Raw genomic sequence first — 21,539 nt, forward strand, 5'->3', positions numbered from 1 at the left:
GGAAAGAGAGAGGGGAAAGAGAGAGAAAAGAGCTATTCAAGAGCAGAGAGAGGGCCTCTGGGCCTGGGCTAGGCCTTATCTAGGGTATGGGCGGAGAAAGGTGTGGCCACATCAAATTCAGATGTGACCTCAGCGGATGTAGATGTGTCCTCTTCCAGGTGTCCCAGTTGCCTAGGTAACGCAGGTACTGGGTGGAGACTTTGCTGCGAGGAGGGTGAAGTCTGCTGGCCATCCAGGAGCGGACCTTACAGAACTTTAAAAACATGTTTGTATTTTCATTAAACTATTGTCACTAAAAGGAGGTTAAGGTATATCATGAGGAAGAATGAACAATATTCCTGGATATTCTCACTATTTAATTAGTGAATATTTTATAATACTAAGACATGTTTATGCAAACAAGTTTAAACTCAGTCAGCCTAATTGCTTAGTATTTTTCTTCAAAAATGGCTTGACTTAAAGCCCTGACTATAAATTAGCCTGCAGTATAAAGTAACTGAATGACTATAAGTAAGCACTGACCAGATTGCTATGTTTTTAAACTTCCTTTGTGAAAATAGATTTGTCTGTGGTACTTCCAGTGTGTAGTCACTGTAGTCCAGTAGTTTTTGTATGAAATCTTTTGAAGTATAGGAGTTGAAAGAGTATTATACATCATTCTGTGGTTGAGTGTTTTTTAATGAAATCTAATATCTTACATAGTTTAGTCAGAAAAGATTTAAATAAGGTCTTCACTGCTTCCACGCAAGGCAACCTTTCATTTAGCATAGCTGGTATAGATTATAGATTATAACCTTCTTTTCTTTTTCTTCATTCTTTTTGTTTTGGTCTGAGATGGGACTCAAACTTAGTTACCTGATGCTTTTGGTCATTGGTTGGTACTCTGTCAACTGAGCCTCACCTCCAAACCCTAGGTTAAAACCTTAACGATACTGAACTTTCTACTACACTGTCACCAATATCTAATAAATACTTGTATTTGGACATTATTCTCTTGTCTTTTTCTCTTACTTTATACTTACTATTGGTGCCAAATATTCCCAAATTAACAAATGAAAATGAATGTGCTCTATCAAAATTTTATCTTGGAGCCAGGCACCAGTAATCCAGGAGCACCAGCTACTCAGGAGGCTGAGATCTGAGGATCACAATTCAAAGCCAGCCCAGACAGGAAAGTCTGTGAGATTCTTATCTCCAATAAAATCAGAAGTGGCGCTATGGCTCAAGTGGTAGAGCACTAGCCTTGAGCTGAAGAGCTGAGGGACAGCTCCCAGGCCCAGAGTTCAGGCCCCACGACCAAACACCCCCCACCAAAAAAAATTATCTTGTAGTAATGGCTTGATCACATGAATTCCCATAGCAAGTGTTTTATGATACAATTTAGATTATTTTTTTAAAGTGAGTTATTGGGGCTCGAGGCTCTCCCTCTTTCCCCCCAAAACAGGCTATTGACTAAGGAAAATATTAAGAGAGCCATGAGCTGGTCTTCATTAATATTTATCTATTTACTTACTTTTCAGCTGTTACTGGAACTTGAACTCAGGGCTTTTCATTCTTGGCTTTTTGGCTCAACATTGCCACTCTACAAGCTGTACCTACTTCTAGCCCTTTTCTGGGTAATTGGAGTTAATCACCTCATGGACTTTTCTCTCTGGGCTAACTTCAAAATCTTCATATCTCAGCCTCTTGAGTAGCTAGGATTTGCAGGTGTGAGTCACCAGTGCCATGCTTGTCCCCACTTTTAGTGATTACTAATAAAGCTAATGTGAGAGAAAGGAATTTTTGAACTTCTTGAAATGTACAGGGTGACGACAGTCTTTGTCTTGTCAATCTAGTATACTGTGTGTATATATATACTCGTGTACTAGGATTTGAACTCAGAGCCTCAAGCTTGTTAGGCAGGCATTCTACCACTGAGCCAGGTCCTCAGCCCTTTAGTTTTTTGACATGTCTTGATTTTTGCCCAGGCTTGCACCTAGAATGCTGTCCACCTATTTTACACTTATCCTAGCTGAGACAAGAGGTACACCATTATTCCCAGTTTCTAATGGTGAGATGGAGTTTTGCGAACTTTTTGTCTGGGTTGGCCTGGAACCTGTGATCTTCCTGATCTTAGCTTTCCATGTTGCTATAGCTAGGATAATAGGTATGATATCCAGCTATTGGTTAAGAGGGAAGTCTTGTGAACTTTTTTCCTGGACTAGCCTTGAATGGTTTAATTTACTTTTTTTGTTGTTCAAAGAGAACTTTATTATATATTGTTAAGCCAGACATTAGAATATTATTGTTTAGGAATATTAACCTTTTTTTTTGGCCAGTCCTGGGGCTTGAACTCTAGGCACTGGCACTGTCCCTGAGCTTCTTTTGCTCAAGGCTAGCACTCTACCACTTGAGCCAAAACACCACTTTCAGCTTTTTCTGTTTCTGTGGTGCTGAGGAATTGAACCCAGGGCTTCATGCATGCTAGGCAAGCATTCTACCACTAAGCCACATTCCCAGCCATAGGAATATTAGCTATTGAGATGTTTTTATTTGAACAATTTTTGTGTCGTTTTAGCAAGTATTTATGGTGGGATTTTTTTTTTAACTGACAGGTGCATTCCTTGTAAAGGGTCTCGATTTCCTCCTACCCTTCCACGCCCTGCTGTTGCCATATTATCATTTAAACTTCCATACTGTCAGATTGCAACAGAAAAAGGACAAATGGAGGTATGTAGAAATCTTGGCTTGATATCTGAATTTGGATGACAATGTACCATAGACATTTTCAACTCATTGTGATGACTGTTAATTTATGGTTAGATGAAAAAGAGAGGACTGCTTACAGTCACCAGGCCACTTGGTTGCCTTCACAATTTCTAGGGGTTTTGTTACAAAGTAAATGGTTATGACTGAAGGACATACTATGATAAGGACATTCTTCTCCTGGTCCAGCAAGTCCTTCATACATATTGTGCTATAAATGCCTGGCTTACCTCATCCCTAGCCGTCACCCTTTGTTAATCATATCATGTGCAATTTTGCAGTTATTCTAAATCAGGAGGAAATCATATTCTATAAAACTAGTTTACCAAATTGTCTGAGCATTAGTTGTAATAGCTAGGAAACTTAAAACATTATGTTTATACACACACAAATTTTTTAAGGATTGAAGATAAAGCTGTAAAAGCACACTGGAATTTGAATTATAAAATTAATAGAAAGAAGGATTTCAGAAAATACTTACTCAAAACTGATATCTAAAGGTAAATGCCCAACACTTTGCTGATGGTAATGTTTATCTCTAATTTTATCTACTTTTGTAGGAACAATTTTGGCGTTCAGTTATATTCCACAATCATCTTGATTACTTAGCTAAAAATGGTTATGAATATGAAGAGAGCATTAAAAATCAAGCAATAAGAGAACAACAGGAACTTTTAATGAAAATGCTTGCGGTGAGTAAAATACCTTGGAAAAAAAATATGCCTTTTTAGAGCTTGAATTTTTTTTCTCATGGTACTGGGGCTTGAACTTGGCCTATTACTCAAGTACTGTACCACTTGAGCCAACCCTCCTCCCCCCATCCTAAGTTGAGTTTCTTTAAAATATCTGAATTAGTAATATCTTATACCTAGGATTCTTAGGTTTAATCCAATTATTCATCTTTATTTATTTATTTATTTATTTTTGGTTGGTCTTAGGGCTTGATCTCTGAGCCTGAGTGATGTCCCTCAGCTCTTCAGCTCAAGGCTAGTGCTCTACCACTTGAACCACAGCACCACTTCTGGTTTTCTGGTGGTTTGTTGGGGATAAGAGTTTCACAGCTTTTCCTGCCAGGGCTGGCTTTGAACTGAGATCCTCAGATCTCAGCCTCCTGAGTAGCCAGTATTATAGGCATGAGCTACCAGTGCCCAGCTTGATTATCTTTTAAAAGTTCTGTTTCCTTCTTGATGTTGCAGTTAAAATATTTGAAATATTTCCTTGTAGCTGAGTTTACAGGTAGAAATAAACTTACCTGTTGCTTCATCCCCCTTGTTTTTTGCCCACTAATTTGAGTTTTAGCAGGCCCTCCAGTGACTGAGGCTGTTCTGGCTATAGGTCGTATACTCCACAAAGTTTGGTTTGGGTGTGTTTAGATCTCCAAAGTTGGACAGTTTTTAAATTTAGCTCAGGCTTTTGTCATCTTCTTTGAATTAGGCTCCGGTGCATAATAAATGTTTGTTGTGGCCTGTGGCCAGCTTCGATTCCTTCATTCATCTTTGGAAGAGTGTGTCTTAAAGGTTTATAAATTCTTATTCTAAATTGGCTTATCAAAAGGAATGTAGGGAGGTGGGGTGGAGTGGGGAGTATAGTCATAGAGATGAGAGGGCTGGGATGGTAGGGATAAAACAAAGGAGGAGGCAACAATGCTTGATAAGAAATGTGCTCATTACCTTGCTCATATAATTGTAACCACTCTGGATGGTATTTTCACAATAAAAAACATTTAAAATTTTTTTTTTTTTTTTTTTTTTTTGTCGGCCGTGGGGCTTGAACTCTGGGCCTGGGCGCTGTCCCTCAGCTCTTCAGCTCAAGGCGAGCGCTCTACCACTTGAGCTACAGCGCCACTTCCGGTTTTCTGGTGGTTTATTGGAGATAGGAGTCTCATGGTCTTTCTTGCCCGGGCTGGCTTTGAACCGCGATCCTCAGATCTCAGCCTCCTGAGTAGCTAGGATTACAAGCGTGAGCCACCAGCGCCCGGCAACATTTAAAAAATTTTAAAGGAATGTAATACCATTTTTTTCTTCTTCTGGACTTGTTCTAGTCAAGCTTTGAAAGTTAGTTTAGGGTTGGAAATGTGGCCTAGTGGTAGAGTGCTTGCCCAGCATGCATGAAGCCCTGGGTTCTATTCTTCAGTACCACATACACAGAAAAAGCTGGAAAGTGGCTCTGTGGCTCAAGTTGTAGAGCTCTCTAGCCTTGAGCTGAAGAGCTGAGGGACAGCACCCAGGCCCAGAGTAAGCCCTATGACCGACAAAAAAAAAGAAAAAAAGAAAGTTTAGCCCATTCACTAAGAAAATCAAACTAATCCCTTTCATTTCCAAATCCTTCCCCACATTTAGACAAAAGCACTACCCTAATTAAAAAGTACTGCAGGCACTGGTGGCTCATATGTGTATTCCTAGCTACTTGGGAGTCTGAGATAGGAAAGACAGTGATTTGAGGCTGGCCTGGGAAGAAAAGTTCTTGAGAAAACCTCCACCACTCAGCTGGTAGCTGGACATGGTTCTGCTCACCAGTAGCTGGACACAGTGGTGTGCATGTCATTGTAGTTTTGTGGGAAGTGTAAATAGGCAGCTCTTAGTACAGATATATGCCCCAAGTAGGAAGCAAGGCTATTAAAAATAAGTAATACCTAAAAAAAAAGGATTAGAAGTATAACTGGTCGAGTGCCTCTGTAGCTAGCACAAGTGAGTCAAACCCTAGCACTGCCAAGAAAAGTATTCCATATTCGCAGTGTTAAAGGAAATCTTGAGTACACCCTAGAAAATATGTAGAACTTCCATACTGATAGGTCAGATGTGGTACATCTAAGTAACAAAATACTTCTGCACTGAATTCTCACACCCTTAGTATCAACATTCCTCTATTTGAACTTGAGTTTCCTGTGTTGAGTTGCCAGAATTCAAACCAAAAAGGAAATCAGTATTTTGTAAGACATATAAAAGGAAATGCCCTTTATTTTATTGAAAAGCATTCTGCAAGAAAACCAAATTGTAATTTGGAAGTTGTATAACTATTTGTGATAGCTTAAGATTATAGATGATACTATACTTTTTTTTTTACAGTGTACACTTTAAAATGGAGGGATAAATTTACTTCTCCCACTCAAATTTCTTTAGTAGCCTTTGTGTGCCAATTCTGAACAAAGTAATATTTAATTTACTTAATTTATTTACTCAATTTTCTTTCTTTGTGCGTTTTTCTTTCCTCCTGGATGAATGGCAACTAGAAATCAAAGAGAATTTTGTTTAAATTTTAAAACTGCTTAGTTTCCTTCATCTTGAAATTGTTTTATTTGATTGAATCTAAGTTACTGTTAATTGTAAATGCATCATTATTTATTTAAGCCGCTGAGACAAAAAGATTGCTTAGCAAACCGACCTACAATGCGTTGTAAGATGCCTTCAAATTTCATAGATATCAAAATGTGTAAAATGTACATCTTATAGTCAGTATAAATGTATAATCAGTATCTAAAACACTGTTCTCCCTATTTTACTAGTAGTGTCAATATTTAAGAAGTTTTTTTTGGATTTCCATATTCTTTTGTCTTGCAAATGAATCTTTTTTTTTTTTTTAAGAAGTTTTTTACTTAGCCAGGTGCTGGTGGCTCATGCCTATAATCCTAGCTACTTCAGCTTAGGTCTGAGGATTGCGGTTCAAAGCCAGCCCAGGCAGGAAAGTCTGAGACTCTTGTTTTTTGGGTCCGGTCGTGGGGCCTGAACTCTGGGCCTGGGCGCTGTCCCTCTGCTCTTCAGCTCAAGGCTAGCGCTCTACCAAGTCTGAGACTCTTATCTCCAGTTAACCACCAGAAATCTGGAAGTGACACTGTAGCTCAAAGTGGTAGAGTGCTAGGCTTGAGCAGAAAAGCTCAGGGACAGCACCCAGGCAGAGTTCAAGCCCCGTAACCAACAACAACAAAAAAGTTTTAGACCTAATATGGTGTTTTGTTGTTTTTTTTCTTCTTTTGGGATTAGCTTTCTTGTAAACTGGAGAGAGAATTTCGTTGTGTGGAACTTGCTGAATTAATGACTCAACATGCTGTGAATTTAGCTGTTAAATATGCTTCTCGCTCTCGGAAATTAATATTGGCCCAAAAACTTAGTGAACTAGCTGTAGAAAAGGCATCTGAACTAGCAGCAACTCAAGCAGAGGAGGAGGAGGTGGAGGAAGAGGATTTCAGAAAGAAGCTGAGTGCTGGGTAAAAAATAGAGTTATTTGAATTTTCTTTTACAATCTAAATACTACATTTGTCTTTGCATAGCTCTTTATTATTGTCTTTTAGTTACAGTAATGCTGCTACAGAGTGGGACCAGCCACGGCTCAGAAACCAAACTGAAGAAGATACAGAGAGCAGAAAAGAGGCTGATGATACACAGAAAACACCAGAACTCCAAGAGCATGGTGAGATATATTGTGTGAGAGAGAGAGAGAGAGAGAGAGAGTGTGTGTGTGTGTGTGTGTGTGTGTGTCTGTGTGTCTGTGTGTCTGTGTCTGTGTGTCTGTGTCTGTGTCTGTGTTGGTCCTGAGTTTAAACTCAGTGCACTTTTGCTCAAGACTGGCACTCTGCCACTTGAACCATAGCTCCAATTCCAGCTTTTTGGTGGTTAATTGGAGATAAGAGTTTCATGAACTTTCCTGCCCAAGCTCGCTTACAACCATGATCCTCAGATCTCAGCCCCCTGTGAGATACATTTGAATATTTTTATTGTCTGTAAGTAGTTGTACAAAGAAGTTGCCATTCACTAAGCAGTTTATGAATACTGTGCATCTTTGTTAATGTCACCCTTTCAACATTTTCTCCCTCCCACCCCTACCATCCTACTCCTTCCCTTATTTATCTTAATTTTAGGTTATGTATTGATTTTTGGCCATTTAACAAAGCAATTTATGTGTACAATGCATCTTGATCTATGTGTCACCACTTCTATATCTTTACCCCCACTTTGACCTATCCCTCCCTTCATTTATATATATTTCTTAATTCTATGATATACAAATGAATTCTTGCCTGCATTTTTGCCCCTTGCCCCTTGCCCCTTGCATGGTTGCCCTCATTTGAGGTAGCTTGAACCTGCCTATGTATCTACAAAGTAAACACACTGGGTGATAAGCAAGGGGCTACAGATGAATTAACTGAACTGTCATAGACTCTTTAGAGAGCACAAATGGTGTAATTCTTTAAAAAGACTAAGTCAAACAACAAAATAAGTACTAAGAAATGGGTAAAAGAATGAGATATGTACATTGTTAAGGCCGTAAAAGATGAGAAATGTCCCTTACTTCTCCATTACATCTTTTTTGCTGTCTGTTGAATATCAAGGATGACTTTATTTTCCTCACGTCATATTGTTTATCTTAATTATAGGACAGAACTCCGGAAGTACAGATACATTTGATGTACCAGCTATTAAGTCAGGTAAATATTTGTAAAATTGTAATGTCAAGAAAATTTAGCAAGTTTTTAATTTCTTAACTGTATTTTTTTTTTTGTCTTTTGTTTTTTGGTACTGGAGATCAAACCCAGGACATTTCACTTGCTAGGCAAATGCTTTGGTACTAAGCTACATCGCAGCCCAGCAATTAGTTTTTAAAGTGATCCTTCCTCTACTCAAATAAACCTTCCCTTCAGTGTCTGTTCGTTGTTGTTTTTCATGTTGTTGTTTTTATCAGATTGTTTTGTAAAACTTGATAACACACATTTATTAAATGCACTAAGCGGGCAATACAGAACTCAAACAGACATGTATGATTGATTCCTGCCTTGATGTTCTTCCCAGCTGGAAGGATGTATGTTGACAATAGATCTGAGGTTTACTGAGAAAACATTCGGGATGCTGGAGGAGCTGTGGGACTGGGGGTATGATAATAGAAAGAAAGGGTAGAGTTGTAGAGGTGTTGCTAATGTAGAGTGTAAGAGTTCAGAGTGTGAAGAATGACTCTGTTTCTTAAGTACTTCAGTGAATGGTGGTGCTGTTCACTTGGGAAAAACAAATTTAGATAGATGATGAATTTAGATAATGATGAATTATGAGATACGTAAGGTGTCATGTAGATCAAATGTTTATTTGGGTCAGACACTAAAGCAAGTAGGTCTGCCTTAGAAACACAAAGTTGGAATAATTGGCAGAAGTAGAGCAAGCACTACTCTGGCCTGAGTGAATATACACTTGATAGGGCATCCTCAGCATTTAAGCATCAGATAGAAGAGAAAAAACTACTGAAAGAGATGGAGGCCACTGGTCTAGAGAGAAAGGGGTTAAGTATGGGAAAAGAAGTCTCAAAAGTCAAGGGAGGAAAAAGTGGAATGGAGTGCCATTGAGAAGCCAAATAAGACGATGATTTGATCACAGAATTGGAGGCCTTAGCAAGGTGAGGTTCTGCACGGTACAGGATGTGAAGTTATATTATTGCATGGAGGGATGTATGAGCAGAGAAGAAATGAGAGAAAGTATTAACAGGTTGTTTTTTGTTTGTTTGTTTTTAATGTGGCTGGATAGAGAATGTGAGAGAAAATGGTTGCTGAAAGGAATATGGACTAGAAGGTTTATTTCTTGTTTGTCTTGGTTTTTTAATTTTTATTTTTGGCAGTATTGAGGTTAGAACTAAGGATAGGTAGGTGCTCAATCACTTGAGCCATGTCGTCAGTCTTTTTTTTTTTTTGCTGTTACTTCTTAAATAGGGTCTCATATTCCCAGTCTGGCATGGACCACAATCTTCGTAGTTGTAACTCCTTCATAGTTGAGATGGCAGGCATGCACAACCAAATTGAGCTTATTAGCTTAATCTTGCTAACTTTTTGTCCTATGTCAGTTGGAACTACAATCCTCCTAATTCCTACGTCCTATGTTGCTGGAATTATAGGCATGAACCACTATGCCAGTTTTTTGTTTGTGCTTTAAAGTTGGGAGACTTGAGCTAATACGATGAAAAAGTCAACCACGCAGAAGGAAGCATCAGTAGGTTGAGGTTTTTTTTGTTTTTCTTTTTTCTCTTGTACCTCATTTAGTTAATATTCTGGAAGTTACCTAATATTGAATGATATTTTTCATTTTGTTCATAGTTTTAAACATGGATACAATGTACTTTTAAGTTTACTTAGAATGGCTGAATGGATTTAAAATATAGGGATTATAAGCCTTAGCTTAACACCTCACTAGCCAGGTGCTGATAGCTCATGACTATGTTTCTACCTACTCAGGAGGCTTAGATCTGAGGATCATTGTTTGAAGCAAGCTGAGAAAGGAAAGGTCAAAAGGTCCTGAGACTCTTATCTCCAATTAACCAACTGAAAACTGAAAGTGACTCTGTGGCTCAAAACAATGCAAAGTGGTAGAGCACTAACCTTGAGCAAAAAAGCTCAGAAACAGCACTCAGGCCCTGAGTTCAAGCCCCACAACTAACAACAACAAAAATAAGGCCCCACTGTTCATAATAACAGGAGAGAAAGACAGGTTGGTCTATTTTGGGTGTTCTGTTGTAGAGAATTGGGACAGTTCCATCAAACATCATTTCATCATGGAGGTAGGAAAGAGGTCATCTATAACTGTTAGTAGTTTTAAAGTTGCAGAATACCTATATTGTCATATAATGCAGATTAAAGTATTTCATTTAGCATTGTAGAAGTCAGAATTCATCTATATATTAATAATATTAAGTGAGGGTTTCTTTCTTGTGAAAGGTGCCGTTACCTCTAGCAACCAAGGACGAATAAACCCATTCAAGGTAAACTTTTTCCAGTAGTATTTTTTTTAATTCCCTCCCTCCCTCCCTCGCTTCCTTCCTTCCTTCCTTCCTTCCTTCCTTCCTTCCTCCCTCTCTCCTTCCCTCCCTCCTCTTTTATCTGTTATTCAAACTGAAATGCATCTAGATTCTCAGAAGGTTCTGGACTCCATTAAAACTGTATTAGACATTAAAAGGAGCGTCGAAGGCTTGTGCTTGTGGGCATTGGAGTGTTCAGCTGTGTGGGAGCTGTGGAAACTAGCTTCCTGGTTTTGGTGGTGGTCTTGTCACAGCTTCAGCAGCAGTAGCTGGGCAAGGTTGCTGTCTTTGCAATGCAGGAGTGGAGGCAGTTCCCTTTATATTCAATCACTGCCATCTTGGCCCAATTCTGCTCACTCCAATTTGGCATCTGTAGCAGTCTGTGTCGCCCATTCTAACTTTGGCACTCAGATACCAAGCTCATCAAAGTTGTTAAAGAGCTTTGAGATCAAGTCCTTCTTGAGTGTGAAGTGAGTGAGAAGTCAGTTATTTTCATGACTTGTTCATTGTTGTTTTCCAGTTTTCCATAGTCAGTGAGTTTCTTGGTATAGACCTTTATTTTCTTCACTCGTACCCACAGTGACATGATGTGTTCATGTCATGCCAGTCTGGTAAGCAAGTTCTGTAACAGGTGGGTGTGGGACTTGGGACCAAGGTCCAGACAACAGAGTCTGTGAGAGATTATAGCAATAACATTTTCCCAGTGTCTCTTAGCCCGTTGGAAGCTAGAAGTGTCAGTGGTATTTCCTATTATTTAAAAACATGTCCATGCAATGGAACATTTCCAAGTAATCCTTCTTTGTCTCAGAGCCATTAAAGACTGATCATTGTGAAAAGAAAGAAAAAGCATTTGGGCCAGGAATTTAAGAAAGGATTCTGAAACTAGGTATGGGGGGCGGGGGGACTTACTCCTATAATCCAAGCCAATCAGGATGCTGAGATCAAGGGGATCTCTTACTTTCTGCATACTGATGGTTTTGAAAAACTCTGGTTTTTTGGGATGTGGGATTGGAAAATACCACATGAATCTTGATTTGGAATATACCTCATGTATTCATTTCTGTAAAACAAACATTACGGAAATTAAAAGAAATAAATTTCTTGGAAATTTTGCTTTCTTCTCTAAACATTAAACGCTAATATTAGTTTCCTATTTAGGTATCAGCCAGTTCCAAAGAACCAGCTATGTCAGTGAATTCAACACGGTCAACTAACATTTTAGATACTATGAACAAATCATCTAAAAAATCCACTGCATTTAATCGAGCAACAAATAACGAAAAGTCTCCAGTTATAAGGCCTCTGATTCCAAAGCCAAAGTCTAAGCAGGTACTGTTCAATTATCTACATCTATAATAAACAGCATGCATCCTGTTTGTTTTGCTCAGTGTTTCAGGTGCAAGGTGGGAAGTATATCATTGGTTGTTTAGCTGTGGAAGTAGATTCAGTAACCAGTTGGCTCCAGAATCTATCCCTCTCCCTTATTTTGAGCAGAACTGAGTTTTGAACTCAAGACACTGTTTGCTGAGCCAGTGTTCTACCACTTAAGGCACATACCCAGTCCTTTTCATCTTAAATAATGATCCTGGGGTTTGAATGTAGGTCTCCTTTAGGCATGTATCTATGAGTTCAGCTTCCCTCTGTAGAGACTTTTTTGCCCAAGCTGGCCTGGACTGAAATCTTCCTGTGTATACTTGGTGCATGCACTTGTGTCCCTAGTTTTTATTGGTTGAAATGAGTGTCACCTCAATTGTGGGCTGGCCTTGAACCATAATCTTCACAGTTATAGTTTCCAAGTAGCTAGTTTTCCAAGTGAGCAACTGTGGATAACTTCAGAATTGTAAAACGTGCATATTTCCTATCCCGGAGGAGTCAAGTACCTATCTTTCTGTGCACATAAAAAATTATTAGAATATGTTATTGTTCAAGGAAGGGTCAGTTGTACTATTTCCACACATGCTTGTAATGTATCTCAGTTATCACACCTATCACTGTCTCCTATTCACTTTCTCTTCTTCTTTTTTGTTTTTCCCAGTCCTGGGGCTTGAACTCTGGGCCTGGGCACTGTGCTGTCCCTGAGCTCTTCAGCTCAAAGCGAACACTCCACCACTGAGTCACAGCACCACTTCCAGTTTTCTGGTTAATTGGAGATAAGAGTCTCTCAGAGTTTCCTGCCTGGGCTGGCTTTGAACCGCAATCCTCAGATCTCAGCCTCCTGAGTAGCTAGGATTATAGGTGTGAGCCACCCGTGCCTGGCCACTCTCTCTTCTTAAAATATTTTTTTGGTCAGTTGTGGGACTCGAACTCAGGGCCTACGCACTGCCCCTGAGCTTTTTTGGTCAAGGCTAGGGCTCTACCACTTTGAGCCACAGAGCCACTTCCAGTTTTCTGGTGGTTAATAGAGATAAGAATCTCACAGACTTTCTTGCCCAGTCTGGCTTCGAACCATAATCCTCATATCTCAGCTTCCTGTAGCTAGGATTACAGGTGTCAGCCACTGGTGCCTGGCTTAAAATAATTGTAACAAGTTTCATTGTTCTTTTTTCATACATGCAAACTATTTCTACCACTTATTTACCATCATTAGCCTTGTCCCATCCCACTAGTACCTGTTCCCCTCAACAGAGCCTATACTTTCCCATCATTCAGGTTTTCCTTTTTTGAATAGTGTATATTAATTGCACCGAGAGGCTTTACCATGCTGCTTCAGATGTGCATGACTAAACCTTGCTCAGAACAATCATCTACTGCTTGTTCACTCTGGCTCCCTACCTTTCTAATGGTCAGCAGCTTTCATTGCGATTCTTTATGCTAACTTTGTGCGTAATTCACCCTCCATCTCTTTTTCCTCTCCCATCATCTTCCTAAATAGTCTCATAACTAGAATCATGTATAAACATACATATATATATATATATATATATATATATGCCATGTCCATGAATATCTATGGCTTTTATGTCCAACTCCACATGTGAGCAAATACATAAGATATTCGGCTTTTTCAGCTTGGTTTATCTTTCTTAAATACTTTCCAATTCCATCCATTTTCCTGCGAATGACATGGTTTCATTTTCCTTTATGGCTGTGTAATATTCCATGGTGAAGATAATATAACTCACATCTTTATCTGATCATCTTGTTTGGCACCTCAGCTGATTCTACCATTTCTCTGTAATCTTATAAATCTCCCAGATGTATCCTTATTTATTACTATTAAGTATATTCCCCTAATCTTCCCCCATGTATTCTGAATTTGCCTATTCTTAAGTGCATTTCATCCTAGGTTTATATCATTTTTTTTTTTTTTTTGGATCCGGTCGTGGGGGCTGAACTCTGGGCCTGGGCGCTGTCCCTCAGCTCTTCAGCTCAAGGCTAGTGCTTTACCACTTGAGCCACAGCGCCACTTCCAGCTTTTTTCTGCTTATGTGGTGCTGAGGAATAGAACCCAGGGCCTCATGCATGCGAGGCAAGCACTCTACCACTGAGCCAACTTCCCAGCCCCTAGGTTTATATCATTAGTTGAATCAATCTATTATTTATCTTTTCTGTTTTATGTAACTTCATTTCAAAATCATGGAATTGGAAATATGGGTGTTATTTTTGGTTTTGTGTATGTACATGTTTATTTTCAGCTGAAAACTCAAAAGACTTTGGTAATTAGTATGAGAATTGTAAATAATTATAAATGCTTCTTTCTATATTTCAGAATTTGCTTGAAGCATATACCAACCTTTCTAGATTAAATGCTTATGTTTGTTCTTGTAGGCATCTGCAGCATCTTTTTTCCAGAAAAGACCTTGTCAGGTCGATAAGACTGAGGAAGTGAAGGAAGAAAACCCTAAAAATGCCTCATCTGAAGCCCCAGTGTTGTGTCCTCAAAATGTTGAAAACCAAAGGTCAGTTCTGACAGAATTTCAGTTACCTGGTAACCTTTCACCCAGTCTTAGAGACAGTGTGTTTGAGTGGCTCTAAAAGGTTTTAATGTTACTCTCATACCAAATTACTCATCTAAAGGAAGGCTGTGATGGTTGCTTGTACTTTCTAAAAAGGATTAGTTTACCTTTTGCTGTTCTAGAAGGACGATTATGTGACTGTGAGCATTTTAGTCATTTTGGTGTGGCTTTCCTGGATTTTAGAATGTCAGGCAAAGAAAGGGAAGCAAAAATTACTTACCTAGAGCAACTTTAAATATAGGAGGGTAGCATTTTATTCATATATAAAACATTTAAATCTTTTAGCGATTTCTTTTTAGTCTCAGTTCTTGACTGTGGCTTTTTTCAAATTTCCTATCTATCCAGCTTCACAAAAACCTTTAACATTGATTTTAGCATCATTTTTATTTTATTTTCCTGGAGATAGGATTTATTTGATTATTTGAAATTCATATATTTTCAGAAACTGGGCAACTAGTTCTAGTCATACTATTAATGTTTTGTGTTTGTTTGTGTCTGTTCTTTGAGATGGCTCTCAACTATGCATCTTAGGCTTGTCTGAACCCTCAAGCCTCCTGCCTCTGCCTCCTTAGTGTTGGGATTACAGGTGTGCTCACCACCAGGCTTTGCTTAATGGCTTTTTTTAGTAACTTGGTATTGTAAAAATTTTAAAGTTTAGATAAAAATAAGTCAGTTTTACTCATTTTCAGGGATTAATTCTTTCTTTCTTTGTTCCTTCCTTTGTTCCTTCCTTCGTTCCTTCCTTCGTTCATTCCTTCGCTCATTCCTTCCTTCCTTCCTTTGTGTGTGTGTTTGTGTTTTGTTTTGCTTTGCTTGGCTTTGCTTTGCTTTGATTGTCCTGGGGTTTGAACTCAGAGCCTTAGGTTTGCTAACTAGGCACTCTAGTATTTGAGCCACACTTCTAGCCCAATTTTTTCCTTATACTTCTTTTTAGTGATTTTTTTTTTAATACTTAATGTAGTTTGAATTAGAGATACAATTTTGTATCCCATGTTTTTATTTGGATTTAAAACTTTAATTATGAGCATTTTTTTTCTGTTATCTTTGTCATGTATTTAAACTCACTACTTAGGATCCTTTTAGCATTAGCATAGTAGGAGATAACCTAGCTGGACAGCTAAATGTTAAATCTCTGGTGTCAAACCACCTGATTGTTGAGTGTAAGGTTTGATTCTATGTGTCACCTAAATTATCTTATCTCTCTGAGCTTTCTTCTGTCTGTAGATTGAAGGTACAAATTATTACCAAATCATAGGGTTGATTATGATATACACACAAAGCAGTTATAAAAATTCCTGGCAGAATTCCTGCTCAGAAGCTTAAATATCTGCATTGAACCTTTGCTTAGGACCTAATGTGAATTTGTGTTGAAAGTAGAAACTAGTAAAATTTACAAATTTGCTGTATTACTGCGGTACATAATGATAGCACAGGGAAGAACCCCAATCAACTGTCAGAGCAAGGGTTTGGGCATAATAAATGATTTGAGAGAAATCAGCAAGATTTTAAATAGCTGGTCTGGGAAATGGAGGAATTTTACCATTCCTGAAGGGATAAGTGAAGTTGGAGGCCTTGAGCCTTATTCACAAGAGCTGAAAGGGAAAGTTCAAGGTTGCTGCACTTACAGAATAAAATATCAAATGATCCTTGTGAATTGATTTTGTAAAGCATTCTTTACTTCTCTCATCCTGTTGTCTGTCTTCAAGCAACTTAAAATAATATGAATAGTAACAAATATAAGTGTGTCTCCCTTATTTTATATTGGTATACAAAGACTAATGTTAATTACTAATTTAAAAAGTCATATAATACTTTAAACTTGTAGTAAATATGAAATTTTTTCATATACTATTTTAGGCCAAAGACTGGGTTTCAGATGTGGTTGGAAGAAAACAGAAGCAATATTTTGTCTGACAATCCTGACTTTTCAGAGGAAGCAGACATAATAAAAGAAGGAATGATTCGATTTAGAGCATTGTCAACTGAAGAAAGGAAGGTAAAGATATAATTACGTTGAGATTGAGATCTTTGTGAATTTCTCAGGCTTAAAACATTCTTAGAAATGCCTTTTTTTCTATTTTTAGAAAATCGAATACATTGTAAAACTCTTGGTGGAGAGGATATGAAATGTGAAATGTCAGATTTGAGCTTGTGGATTTGTAGAAATTATATTGAGCATTGATGGTTAACTTTTTTTGGCAGCTAACCACACACACACACACACACACATACTCTCTCTCTCTCTCTCTCTCTCTCTCTCTTAGGAAAATACCTCCAGGAAAAGATGTTTTATTTACAAATGGGTGCCAAGTAAAAATGTTTTAAAATGCTATCTACATGCACATTGAATATTCCTTACACATGAAAATATTCTTTTTTGGGGGAAACCCTTGTACTCTGGTCCATCCTTTCATATGGAAATTGGGACAGGACTTTTGCTTTTCTATGAATTTCCTTGGGATCCACATGTGAAAAACATTTTGAGGTGTCTCACAGAAAGGAGATTCTTACAAAGCAGAAATTTTAGCAAGGATTTACTTTAGTGTATAACAGGATAAAGTAAGATGTAAAGGGAAGGGAGAGAGGGAAGGATGGAAAAGATGAAGGGAGGGAAGGAGAAAAGAAGGGGGAGGAAGAGAGAGAGAGAGAGAGAGAGAGAGAGAGAGAGAGAGAGAGAGGTGAGGGTAGAAAGGAAAAAGGCGAAGGGTTTCTTGCTTCCCAGGAAGGAAGAATAAGGAGTCAAAACGGTGGTTCTGTCTGAAGGAATACATGTGGTCATGTCCTCCAGCAATTCCTAATGGCTTTGGTGAGCTTGTTATTATTCTGAAACATGGAGATGTAATCTAGGCCTAGCCAAAACATAAGTACAACTAGTGTCTCTTAGAACTTTTCTTTCTTGGAGATGTGGGGTTTTTTGTTTGTTTGTTTTTGTCAGTCATGGGGTTTGAACTCTGGGCCTGGACACTGTCCCTCAGGTCTTTAGCTAAGGGCAAGCACTCTATCACTTGAGCCACAACTCTACTTCTGGTTTTCTAGTGGTTTATTGGAGATAAGAACCTCATGGACTTTCCTGCCCAGGCTGGCTTTGAACCATAATCCTCCAATCTCAGCCTTCTGAGTAGCTAGGATTATAGGCGTGAGCTACCAACTCCTGGCAACATGTGGTTTTTAATTACAGATAAACCTTTTATGTCTCCTTATTCTTGTGTATTAGCATATAAAAATTGATGAACAGGGAGCTGGCTATTTAAATTACCCTGTCTTCTTGTATGTCTATCCTGCCTCAAAAAGAGCAGTGGTGGGCTGGTACTGAGTTAGAGGTTTGGTGGGTTGACCACATTACGGATCTTTGTGGTAATCGAACTGTCTCTGTCTTGACTGTGGTGTTATAGACACAAATATATAATAAAATTATATATACAAGTGAGTAGAAGTAAACCTGTGGCTTATATCAGTATCAGTACTTTGGTATAATTGTATTAAACATCAGCAAGATGTTGGAAAAACACTTGGAAAAACTGGGTAAAGGCTGCTTAAGATCTTTTTTTTTTTTTTTGCCAGTTGTGGGGCCTGAACTCTGGGCCTGGGTGCTGTCCCTCAGCTCTTCAGCTCAAGGCTAGCGCTCTACCAACTTGAGGTACAGCACCACTTCTGGCTTTTTCTGCTTATGTGGTGCTGAGGAATCGAACCCAGGTCCTCATACATGCAAGGCAAGCACTCTACCACTGAGCCACCTTCCCAGCCCTCAAGGTTTTGCTACTGCATGCAAATTTAGTTATCTCAGAAAGTTCTGCAGTTATATTTTGCATTTAATGTGGTTAACTACAAGCAGATTTTTAGATTAGAATATTATAGAAATAGAATTTAATCCTTTTCCCTTGAGGTACTAGGTATTGAATTCAGGGCCTCACACATTCTAGGCAGGTACTATAGCTAGAACGGCCTCCAGCCTCTCAAATGTAGATTTTGAAGGGGTGCTGAAATAAAATAAGATAGGTTTTATAAAATATTGTTTTAAGAATTTATAAGTTTATTTTTTAATTGATACAGTAAAAACAAAAGAAATAGTACATGTTAATGAAGCATCATGTTCCCATTTATGTACACAGTTTTAAGTACTTAGATCAGATTTAAAATATTTCTTCAAATGTATTATTTCTTTATGATGAAATCTTTTAAAATCCTAGCTTTTTGAAATATATAGTACATTATTTATAGTTACCTTATATATAGTATATTCATATATATTTATAGTAACTGCAGTATCCAATAATACCTCAGAACTTCTTGTTTCCATCTAATAATGGTAACTTGGTACCTACTGATCAACCTTTTCCTACACTTCTCCATCTCTGCTCTTCCCCAGCCTCTGGTAGCCACCATTCCACTTCCAACTTTCCGGGGATCAAAATTCATTCATTCATTCACTTTTGTGGGATGGGCGTTAAACCAAGCTCTTTTGCGTACTAGGCAAGCACTATTGTCACTGAGCTATATTACCAACCTGACCAAGAAGTTCTGTAATACTTGGTTTTTTCTATGCCTAGATAATTTCATATAGCTGCAGATGACAAGGATTTATTCCTTTTTTGTGACTGAGTAGTATTCTGACATATATATGGACTATATTTTCTCTGTTCATCAACTTATGAACACGTTGGTTATTTCCATTTCTTGGCTATTGTGAATAATGCTTTAGTGAACCTGGGAGTGTAGGTGTCTCTTCAACCTGCTGGTTTTTATTTCCTTTGGAAATATCCAGGAGTAGAATTGCAACATCATAGAGTAGTTCTAGTTTTGATTTGTTTTTGTTTTTGTCATTTTCAGTCATGGTTGTGTTAATTTACATTTCTATCATGTGCCTACTCCTACAAATAGGTTCCTTTTTGACTGGTCTCCTACCATTTGAGCCATGTTTCCAGCCTGGCTTTTTGTTGGTTAATTGGAGATAGAGTCTTATAGACATGAGTCTTGAGTACTTTTCTGCCTATGCTGTTTTTGACCATCCATTCTCCAGATCTTGGCCTCCAGAGTAGCTAGGTTTACAGGCATGAGCCAGTGGCTCCAGGCTTTACTGTTCTCATTCCCTAAGTCTTTTTGATAATAGCTGTTCTTAGTAGGGTAAACTGATAATCTTATAATAGTTTTGATTTCCATTCATCTGATGATAAGAAATATTAAGAATTATTCTTGGGTGCTCATTGAATATTTGTTTTCTTTCATAGAGTTCTTTTAGATTCTATTCAGAATCTACTATCCATTTTTAAATGAAGTTTTTTGGTGTTTTAATACTGCATTTTCAAAGTTCTTTAAAGATTTTGGTTTTCAGCTCTTTGTTAGATAGATAGTTTAAGAATTGCTTAACATGTACAACCCTTAATTCTATTTTTATATATAAGAAAGTTACCAGAAAAATAAAAGTAAATTCTATTTTGTTTCTCTGTTATTGCAATAAAAGTCTTTTCTTTTTTCTCCCAATATTTTTCAAAGGCATGGACTAACAAAGCCAAGGGAGAGACTGCCATAGATGGGGTTGAAGCAAAGAAGCGAAAATATGTGGTTGATGAAAGTCATGAAACAGAAAGCCACAAAGAAGCAGCAAAGGAGAATCTGAACATGCCTAAAAAGCAGAAACGTTTAGATGTTTCCACTAATCAGAAACTGTCAGCTTTTGCATTTAAACAGGAGTAAAGGGAGAGAGTAGCCTTAGTGGTAATAGATTGTGGGCTCATCTTTGATGAATCTGGTCTTTCTTTTAATGTTTAGGAAATGCATTATTACATACTTGTTTATCAAGTGTTAAAAGACAACTGTTTGCCTTTTTAAGATATTGTGGTGAGATGAAGGGTATAGCTCTGGTAGAACACTTTCCTAGCATGCATGAGATGCTAGGAGTGATCTCTATCACCACTGAAACAAGACAATAACGGATAATGTAGTAATTATATTGGTGATAGAAGTGAAAGTGTGAAACTCTTGTCTTTGAAAATTACAAATTATTTTACCCATAATAGAGTAGAAGCATTGCAGTTACTGAATAGAGGCCATTATTCACCAGGAATTGAGTTTGATTTTTTTTTTTTAACCTTCAAAATCAAGATATGAACCCCCCTGAACAGGCAGAACCTTCTAGGGACTTCCTCACCATATTCATGTCACCAACTAGAAAGTGCCACAGTTGTTCTCTTCCAAGTGTGCTACCGTGGACTGTCTATTCTATACCTTTGCAACCGTGTCTTATGGTATGGACCCTAAACATGTAAATACTCTTGTAGATAAGACATTTTTTCATGTATGGTTTGGGAGTTGTTTTATAATATCTGTATCCCTTGGGTTTTGTTTAGATAAATAAAACCTCTTTGTTTCCAAACTTGGCTTGATTGGTATTTCTTGAAGATGGTATTTCTGTGACATGGAATTGTTGCTATACAGTATGTTTTATGTTTACCAGTGTAATTCACATCGTCCTACAGTAAAGAAGGCATTGGAGAGTGTCACGGTGCAGGACTTCCTGTGCTCCTGCGGGATACCCTGGCTTTCAGCGTCTGCAGGACTATAGAGGCTTGGTAAGAGGTAGTTATAGTTAAAGAGTATTTCTCTCCTTTTTTACTTTGAACCAATAAGGGATCGTTGTTTTATGCATCTTGTCTATTTTAAATGGACATTAATATAAAAGGAACAGTCTAAGGGTAGCACATGGTACTGGGGTAGTAAAATTAAACCAGATGACACAAAATCAAGGACAGCAAATATATTGAAAGGAACGAAATAGGTTGAAAATTTAGACCTACAGGAACCAAAGAATGTTCCTTATCTTTGGTAATTAAGCAAGAATTCATTTCTGGGACTGGGAATGTGGCTTAGTGGCAGAGTGCTTGCCTAGTACGCATGAAGCTCTAGGTTCGATTCCTCAGTACCACATAAACAGGAGAAAAAACAAAACCAGAAGTGGCACTGTAGCTCTTGTGTTAAAGTGGCTCAAGGGTGGTATCCTTGAGCAAAAGAAGCATAGGGACAGTGCCCAGGCCCTGAGGTCAAGCTCCAGGACTGGCAAAAAAAAATACATTTCTGATTTTT

General features: G+C 38.1%; 1 protein-coding gene across 2 annotated transcripts in view; it reads left to right on the plus strand.

The window, feature by feature from the left end:
* Positions 1–20,779, plus strand: part of Wdhd1 (WD repeat and HMG-box DNA binding protein 1) — a 64,881-nt gene extending 44,102 nt beyond the window's left edge. Inside the window, exons 17-26 of one of the 2 annotated variants that reach the window (XM_070033040.1) lie at positions 2,595–2,709; positions 3,306–3,437; positions 6,723–6,946; positions 7,031–7,149; positions 8,114–8,164; positions 10,427–10,470; positions 11,665–11,835; positions 14,275–14,405; positions 16,320–16,458; positions 19,953–20,779. In XM_070033040.1, the coding sequence (XP_069889141.1) occupies positions 2,595–2,709; positions 3,306–3,437; positions 6,723–6,946; positions 7,031–7,149; positions 8,114–8,164; positions 10,427–10,470; positions 11,665–11,835; positions 14,275–14,405; positions 16,320–16,458; positions 19,953–20,153 (1,327 nt within the window). In that variant the 3' untranslated portion in view covers positions 20,154–20,779. The remainder of the gene's footprint in view (positions 1–2,594; positions 2,710–3,305; positions 3,438–6,722; positions 6,947–7,030; positions 7,150–8,113; positions 8,165–10,426; positions 10,471–11,664; positions 11,836–14,274; positions 14,406–16,319; positions 16,459–19,952) is intronic. The other variant, XM_070033042.1, reaches the window with a different exon arrangement.
* The last annotated feature ends 760 nt before the right edge of the window (positions 20,780–21,539 follow it).

This window comes from Dipodomys merriami, unplaced genomic scaffold, assembly GCF_024711535.1.
Source record: "Dipodomys merriami isolate MVZ:Mamm:240054 unplaced genomic scaffold, mDipMer1.0.p SCAF_1, whole genome shotgun sequence".
NCBI lineage: Eukaryota > Metazoa > Chordata > Mammalia > Rodentia > Heteromyidae > Dipodomys > Dipodomys merriami.